The sequence below is a fragment of the Xiphias gladius genome, chromosome 7 (genome assembly GCF_016859285.1).
Source record: "Xiphias gladius isolate SHS-SW01 ecotype Sanya breed wild chromosome 7, ASM1685928v1, whole genome shotgun sequence".
In the NCBI taxonomy this organism is placed as follows: Eukaryota; Metazoa; Chordata; class Actinopteri; order Istiophoriformes; family Xiphiidae; genus Xiphias; species Xiphias gladius.
Window position 1 is genome coordinate 17,595,908 of NC_053406.1, and position 8,902 is coordinate 17,604,809.

Sequence of the window (8,902 nt, forward strand, 5' to 3'; positions counted from 1 at the left end):
TCTTATCTGAGAGAAAAATGTGTGGATTTCATTTGGCATTCCAGGGGAACCAGCCCAAATGAAGTTTGAGATGGCGAGTGGGTGCGAGTGAGAATGAGTGGCTACATGTTGCAAAAAAGCAAAACATCTACATCGAATGCGTTGAGAGACATGCCGACATAACTTCTGTGTTATTGGAGCTGTCGTCTTCGGAAAACTACTTCAAACGACAACAAAAAAAACTTGATGTCTGCCCGGGGAGAACCAAGGACATCCAAAAATAAGAAATCAAGAGATCTTGAAATATTACATTACAACAAAATGCAGACATGAATATAACTTTAATTATGAACTGAGATGAACCACAAACCATCACAATTCTGCGGTCCTCCGACTAGAGAGGGCGCCACCCTCGATGTGCCCCTCCCCCAATCGGCCACGCTATCAGACATGTGTGTGAATGGACCCATTGTGTATGAATGTCTGGACTCAGTGCTGAGGAGCCAGGTTCATCTCCTCCAAAAAGACGCCCCGATGGGGCACCATCCTCTCCCCCTGGTGGGCGGGGCCAGGAGTCCGGCTGCGCGTGTCGCATGTGCGAGAGAATGGACGGATGAGTTGTGTGTGCTTGGCTGCGTGCGTGACTGGGAGTATGCAAGGCTAGGTGAGAACGCATGCAGAGATGGGAAAAGATACAAATACAACATCTGAAGAGAAACAAAATTAAGAAACGCAACAATGAGGTTATCAAAGGTTTCAGGAAAGAAATTCTGCCTTTGAAAGAGAGGCTGATCCTCTAAATCCCTAAAAGGAAGAACTTTGGATATGAAAAAAAAAAATCGTCACCACAAGGATTATTTTTTTTTTTGTTTTGAGTTATTGTTAAGTTAGTATTAATTGACACTGGACAATGCTAGTGGCAGGTGTGGAGCAGCAGTGCATTGTATTATGATGCATTTGGTGGCTTTTGGGCTTTTCTTTTTGCCTCCAGTGTGTTCCTTTTTATGATATTTTTTTATTTTCAGCTTTTAGTTTCATCGCTTTTGTAAAGGTGATTGACGACGATCGTATTCCACCCTCACACCAGATCCCTAACCTACACACCGGACATAGGCTTGATGCTGTGAAATTCTGACACCATCACTATAATCAACCAAATGACCTGTTCCCCTTGTGACACTTCATTATTTGTCCTTCAATTTACAGCAAAATCACTGCTTTGCAGTATTATTGCCATAGCTTTGACTTAACACCAAGGGAGAAGAGAACAATGGCCATTTCACGTAGAATTGTGAAACATAACCTTTGCATGTACTAAACTATAGCACAGTTATTTTTAGGGTATTTTAGTTTCCTTAGGCTGTGGATACAGTGTAATTTTCATTTTAAGTAAAACTGTGCTTAAATGTTACATGTTTCCCCTTCCCTTAACCCTCACTAGTGTCCAATTTGCTAAATAATATGTATGGTTTGCACATGTACTGCAAAGTGAGGCCTGAAGTCTTTCTAAAGGTGTGTTGGTTGGTTTCTTAGGTTTTGACCTGCCAACAACTTCTACAATATGCATCACTCAACCACAATCTTTATTGTATTTCTAGAGTAATCCAATGATGCTTTTTAGTGATACTTGAGAAAATAATGACTTTATTTCAGGAGCAGCAGTAATGAATCTGCTAATGTATCTCGGATAGACTAAGAGGGGATTAAACCTCCTGTTTCTCAAGGTCGAAGGGGATTTGGGGAGTTGTCGTAAATGGGTTCTCCTGAATAATAAATAAACCCATGAAAAAGTTTGCTGTACCTTTAGTACCTTGCAGTCCTTAGCCCCATACTCCTTTTTCCTCTTATACCAGCTAGGTGTACAAGCTTACCCCCCCCTTTTTTTTTTTTTTTTTTTTTTTTTTGTGTTAACTTCAAACACTGTAGTAAATGATTACACATTGTGCTCATAAACCTTCTGTTGAACATAGGGGTATTTTTTGCAGCATTCCTTGTTAGCAAACATGTGGTTTCAAATCTAAAATTATTCAATGGAAGAAAAAAATGTGGTTTGCCCAAAAATCTTTTGGGGAGATAGGCTACAGAATAGGTTGTCTTCGAGAAAATAAATAGTGAAACCCAAATCGAGAGACTGCGTGTGTGTGTGGTCTGTTGTGATGAAGTGATGTGATTAATACTTTAGCGTTTGTTTGCTTGTTTTTCCACTTAAAAAATGTGTGAAACAGCCAAATGCCTTTGTTTCTCTTAACGGTTGAACTTGTATTCAAATCGAGAAAAGGCGGTGCCTGATTGGCCAGGGAGACCGTTTATCCGCATGCGTAGTACGTGAAATAAAAAAAGTGATGCATTCGAAGCAGCTGTCGAAATAGAAAAAGGGGGAAAGATGAACTATATATTAGCGCACTTTAGTTTTTTTCCGGAAGAACGGTAGATTTATTTAAACAACCACAGTGTTAAAACATCAGAAATCTCAAAACACGTTTACGTTTTTCCGTATTTTCCTACACGTGCGTTTGAATGTGCTCTTTAAGTTTGGTATGTTTTCAAATGCTTGTCCACTGCTACTCGAAGAAGTAGGAATTTACTGAGAGCACTTGAAGGCAACACGAGAAGGAACAGGAAATGAAAGCTCTGTTTTGGAGAGGCACTTTACTCCGAGCAGACGGTGAGTTATTAAAAAGATTTCTCCCTTAAAACATCTTTTATTATGTGTATAGTTGTGTCATTAAGACTGAGACGGATAGATGATAAAACAGGCGATGACAAATCGTAGACAAGTTGCTGAGAAAGTTATTTTTTAAAACTGCAATGTTAACGTGACGTTTCTAGTGTCTGGGAGTGTCAAGTTGAAATAAAACATAGAAAGACAATTAATTATTTGAATTACTCTATATTTTCTGGTTGAAATCTAGCCGAAGTTGCATTACAAACCAATCAGTCGAGCTACATGAAAACACCTAACGGGAGATTTTATTTGCTTGAAAGAAAACGGTGAACGGTGCTGTTAGCTTCAGTTTTTTTTTCTTTCTTTCTTTCTTAAACGTTAAACGATAAAAAGTAATGGGGTGCAAAACTGACTCAACAATTGGGTTAAGTTCGCAGGTAACCTATCTGTCGAGATATCGCGGGGGGGCGGTCAGTTTAAACTATACCCACTCCACATGTGGATATGGCTAAAATTCACTTTGCAATGAACTTAATGGATGATAATGATCGGGCCGCAGCAGGACAATGTTACCCTTTTTTGAGTCTGGGCGCCAACTCGGCTGTAGTTTGACTCCATAAACGCATCAGGTTTTTGTGCATGGTTGCAGCCTTTCCCTGACAACAAAGTGTGTGCCTGTGGGTGTTGGGACTTGGTGGGTGCTGGCATAAGTCCTCCTATTGTCGCTGTGGTGCTGACTGTAACCAGAGAGGAGAGCGCACACACACACACACAAACAAAATAACTGGTCCTGTAATAGGAGCTGAGTCGGGGTTTTTTGCCTGTTCACTTGTTTTTCAGTAGATCATCTGCTCTTTCACAGATGACAATCACTACTAATTAAACCTTCTACTTCTATTAGGGAAGCACTCATTGTACACTTTGTGGCCGCTACATTAAATAAGCCTTTACTATCTAATACAATACAATACAACTGTTCTGCCATAAATATGATGCTAAAAAAACCCTCCCACTATAATGTAGTCCAGTGCAACAACACCTTTAACTATAACACAGTATTAAACCTATAATTAAATTTACTCATGACAGTGTCAACAAAAACTGAACATTATAAACTTTGTAAAGGTTGAGTTCATGGCAGAGCTGTTGTGCTGATTTGCAATTGATTAAAAAATATATACATATGTTTGCTCATTAAAAAAATAGTCATTTTAAAGATATATGTTTAGAATGACACTCAAATATATAACTACACACTTTTATCTGTATATGCTCAGATATACATGAATCCAAAATCATCAAAAGCAGGAGAGGTAGGAAGCTAGAAGCTTATACAAAGACATCTCCTAAAAACTCCTAAAGGCAAGATACAAAGAATTACATTCAATAAAAATAAAGGACAGAAAGACTACTAGAAAATAAAGAAAAAGAAAAAAGATTTAAAAAATGATTTCTCATTTCAAATGTGCAACAGTCAGTAGTGTAATTGGGCAGTTACTAATGTTTGCTTTATGATGTTTGTTAAAATTAAAGAGAGAGGATTATTGATGAACATTATTTAAGTTTGAATGCCACAAAACGGCACCTCCTGTATCTAACAGGTGCACCGAATAAAGTGGTCACCGAGTGCATAACACTAGTGCACTTAACAGTCACAGCCGGGAGGATTGGAGACGGTAATGGAAATGTAAAAATTGGTTTTACATTCATGAAAATGCCACACCCACGTGTAGTGAATCCTTTTTTTTTTTTTTTACCCAACCCAAAAAAAGGCTACAGTTTAAGATTATTTTCATTATCGATTAATATGCTGAATATTTTCTTAGTCATTTTGCCTACAAAATGTCACAAAAACATGGAAATGCCTATTTTTCTCTCTTCAAAGGTCTTGTTTTTGTCCGACCAATAGTTCCAAAGATATTCACTTTACTGTCATATATGACGAAAAGAAGGTATTATCTTCACATGAGAAGCTGCCACCTTGATTGACTCTCTAAACTTAATCACATTCAGTCCAATTGTTTGTAAAGTAGTCTCTAGGATATATTCACTGTACATTTTCTAGCAAGTTGATATGTTTTGCTGGACAGGTGCAACACGTAGCTTTTCACCCATCCTGCTGTCCTGCCAGATCTTCTTGTCCCCAAACCCCCAGTCCTGAGCCTGGCCCCTAGTCTCCACCATGGACAACCTAGAGGAAGACCTGACGTGCTCCGTGTGCTACTCTCTGTTCTCTGACCCGCGAGTCCTGCCGTGCTCACACACCTTCTGTAAGACCTGCCTGGACAACCTGCTCCAGGCGTCCACCAACTATTCCATCTGGCGCCCGCTCCGCCTGCCTCTAAAATGCCCCAACTGTCGCAGCGTGATGGAGCTGCCACCAGCGGGCATAGAGGCTCTGCCCAGCAACGTATCTCTGCGGGCCATCGTCGAGAAAGTAGGAGAGAATCACTTGTGTTCAGCTGAAACATTTACCCTCTGACTACCCGTCAGTCTGAAAATCCTCTTGGCCGTTGCTTTGCTGCTCCAGTTTTCGCTCACCTGTCTCGTATGTCTGTGTGCTCGTTTGCCATCTTAGTACCAGAGGGACAGCGAGCCGCGACCCCCTACCTGTCAGGAGCACAACAGGCAGCCTCTGAACATGTACTGCATCCAGGATCGGCAGCTGATCTGTGGGTTGTGTCTGACTGTCGGGCAGCACCAGGGCCATTCCATAGACGACCTGCAGGCGGCTTTCATCAGAGAAAAACAGACCCCATCGCTACTGCTGGCCAGACTTTCTGAGCAGAGATGGGCACAGGTGAGGAGTCCTCTCAAAATGGCCAGTCTCTGAGTTGGGGAAAATTCATGTGGAAAGATACTAGTTAATTTTTTGCCACTGGAATTGATATATGGGAATCTGTTTAACTGAATATGTTAATATAAAAGCATGTTCCAAAAAACAAAAACAAAAAAACCCCTTCCAAATGTGCTGACTGACCTCTCCTTCTCTCCCTCCGTTAGGCGTGTGAGCTAGGGGAGCAGCTGGAGCAGGAGAAGACCCGCTGTGAGGGTCTGTTGAGGCAGGACCGGCAGGAAGTCAGTCAGTTTTTTCAGACGCTGGAGGTGGTGATGGCCAGGAAGAGACAAGCCTACCTGGAGGCCCTGGATAAAGCTGCTGCAGAGGTGTCCCGGGCCTACGACCCACTCATCCACAGAGTGAAGGAGCTACAGGTGTGTTTCAGGGCTGATTGACGTCAAATCATAGCACACATCATTTTAGTGGCTGTTTCCCATCCCCGGAGCGCGTAAATTGGACGCTTTAGCATGATCAGGTCATCACAGGAAATGATGAATTTTGGGCCATTTTGTTAGCAGATCTCAGTTGTTGAACTCCAAATGCTTGCGGTGCTCCACTGCCATGCGACCAGCAGTCGTTATGTAGCAGAAACTACAGGAGCCAAGACTAAAGACAAGCGGCAAAATCAAACCAATCTAAAATCCTTAGAGGAGCAGCAGACAAGCGTAAGGCAAGCGTCTTTGACAGTCTAAAAGTAAAGAACAGTGAGGGACTGATGCGAGCACTGGTGCTGCGTTTATGTCATAAAGGATGGATGCTAGAAATGGGCTACTTTTCCCATTTCTAGCACCATATATTGTGTCGACAATTTAGTGCTATATCCATTGATTTTGGATTTAACTTCTTTCGGTGATGGACCTTGGCTGACACGAGCTGTCCGTGTATTTTTGGTTATCAGGCACCCCTGAATTATTTAGCACCACTTCGGATATATCGGCGATTCCCTGTCATAACTACAACTTGACACAATCGAACACAAATAATTTTGGCAACTCCCATGTGACATGAACACTGCATTGACATTTATTTCTCTGATCTTGAAAAATGGGTTAGGATAATGAATGGTGGTTAAAATACTAAAGTACATTTAGTATTGTGATGTGTAGTGTTGAAACTAAGAAATATTTTCATTATTGATTGAAGAATATTCTATTTAAAATGATATGAAACAGCAAAAGTTCACACTGAGAAGCAGGAACAAGCAGTTTTTTCATTATTTTTGTTTGATTAATTACATAAATCGTTAAAAGATTGTCGGATGATTAATTTTCTGATTGATCAGTCGACTAATAGTCTCAGCAGCACTGGTGTACCATAGCCCTGATAACAGTCTTGTTTCCTCCAGGAGGAACAGCTGGACCTGGTATCCCTGGGTTCATCAGTAGAGGAGGAGGACTCACCGCTAGTCTTCCTGGAGAAGGTGCATTTGTTCAGAGAGAGGGTGGAGGAGTTTATTAAAACCCCTCTGCCCTCGGTGATAAACCTCTCCGTCACCCCGCGGGCAGCAGACTACCTTCAGCAGCGCTGGTCTGCTGTGACCATCGGGAGCCTGGAGGAAGCACCTATTCCTAAGGTGAGCTGCTGTGCCAGATGTGGCGGTGCGCGGGCTGGTGCGGGGGCTGAGGCTGAGGCTGGAAGGGATCAGTCTGACAGCTGGGTGCAGGACCTGTGGTGCGAGCTGCAGCCTGCTTCCTCTGCGGCGCTGCTGGGGTTGGGGCTGCTGCTGCTGCTGATGCTGCTGCTGGCAGTGCTATGGGTGAACCCGGCCGGAGGGGCATCGCTCGGCTTCTCTCTGCTGTCTCGGTTAAGTCTGGTTGTCCACGGCCTGAGCGGCGAACTCATGGCGTCTGTCTGGGACACGGCAGGGCCAGCATACACAGCAATGGAGGCAGCTGTAGAAAGACTGGGCACACAGGTCTCCTCGGTTGGGGAGAGGGCTGTCCAGCAGCTGGCTGACTTATTTAAAACTCTGACATATCACTGAAAGAGACCAAACTGAAACCTTAAACCATCAGCTTTTAGTTAGAAGCTAAAAAAGTCTCACTTCCCCATTCCTTTAGTAAAGAGAAAAAAAAAATCCACCCTTTTAAACAGCTGCTACTTATTTTCATGTTGATGTTTGTTAAATACGGTTCTGTCAATCAAAAAACAGCGGATGTCTGATTCTGCCGTCAGCTTCACAATGAAACAGCAAGGGTTTCTTCTCAGATGTAGACCAGCACTGAACCTTACGCGGTGACAGTAGAGTAAATGGACCACAATGCAATGCATTTCCTTTGTTTTTGTTAATGCTTCTCAGCACTTGTAGAAAGTCGTCCTGGAAAATTCAGCCACTGAGTAAACAAATAACTAGATACTGACGGTTGGTTTTTGAAAAATTGTGACAATAGAAATGATCACTATAAAACTGAGTTCAGCAAAAATGCAACTGGAAACTAAAACCAGACTGAGCAGACATAACTTAATCACAGAAATACCTTTTTATAAATGCATTAACCATCAGATACACATGTGGGTGAGGATGGATTTTCCCAGGGGAAAGCATGGGATACGACCCGCTCATTTCCATGTCCAAGAGAGCTGCACAGAATATTTTAAAACATTTAAAAAATCTTTAAAAAATTTAGACACAGTTCGTTTTGCCGTAAATCTTTATTTACTGGATTGTGTTATTCTCAAGTGCTACATTCCTCTTTGGGGTGTTTTATTCTAGACGATTGTCATACTGCCTAATTAATGATCATTTATCATTTCACAAAAACTTAATTGAAACATTTCAACATAGACTAAGGTTTGCATAAAGCACCGTGGAAAAGTGCTCAGGACGGAAACCTTAAATATTAAATTAGTGCCTAGAGACTCTTAAGTTACCTTTCCCATCATGCAGTGGGATATTTCAGTAGCTTTCCCGTTGCGTCGGGGGCTCGGCAGATGAGTACAGCTACGTGTGTATCTCCTTACGCGAGGCTGTTTACAGTGACTGGAGCAGTTTGTGAAATTTAGAGCCTGCTGAGTGGAACCAGACACACGCTGGATCTCACTGGTGTTCTGACTGGCTCCCTTACTGTGCCTTTAACCATCATGCCTTCACCTTGCACTTGATACCTTTATTGTAGTGGACTGGTTAGGATAGCTTTTTAAAAAATTTTTTTATATTAAGTCTATTTTAGAAATGTATTATAGCTTTTGGAAAAGCTTCACCAGCACTATTCTGCATCTGAAAAATGTTACTTCATTTTGCTAACCATGTGGACAAGTGATTGTGTTTTTATTATAAACTTTTTCTCATTTCCTGTATTTAAAAAAAAAAGTCTCAATAAATTTGTTCAAATGTTTCAAGTTATTGCTGTATTCACGGTGTCTGAGAGCCATGTGTGTGCCCGTGTGAGAGGGGGTACAAGTCAATTAGCGTTGCAGTA

At 41.8% G+C, this 8,902-nt stretch overlaps 1 protein-coding gene across 2 annotated transcripts; it reads left to right on the top strand.

Moving 5' to 3' along the window:
* The first annotated feature begins 72 nt into the window (after positions 1–72).
* Positions 73–8,822, top strand: trim59 (tripartite motif containing 59). 2 transcript variants are annotated; one of them, XM_040129998.1, is made up of 5 exons: positions 73–2,644; positions 4,735–5,081; positions 5,223–5,444; positions 5,648–5,857; positions 6,829–8,822. In XM_040129998.1, exons 2-5 carry the CDS (start codon positions 4,827–4,829, stop codon positions 7,465–7,467), a joined length of 1,326 nt encoding a protein of 441 aa, XP_039985932.1. In that variant the 5' UTR covers positions 73–2,644; positions 4,735–4,826; the 3' UTR covers positions 7,468–8,822. The 2 variants fall into 2 exon arrangements, with proteins under 2 accessions (XP_039985932.1, XP_039985931.1); XM_040129997.1 differs by having other exon boundaries at positions 4,776–5,081.
* Positions 8,823–8,902: the final 80 nt, after the last annotated feature.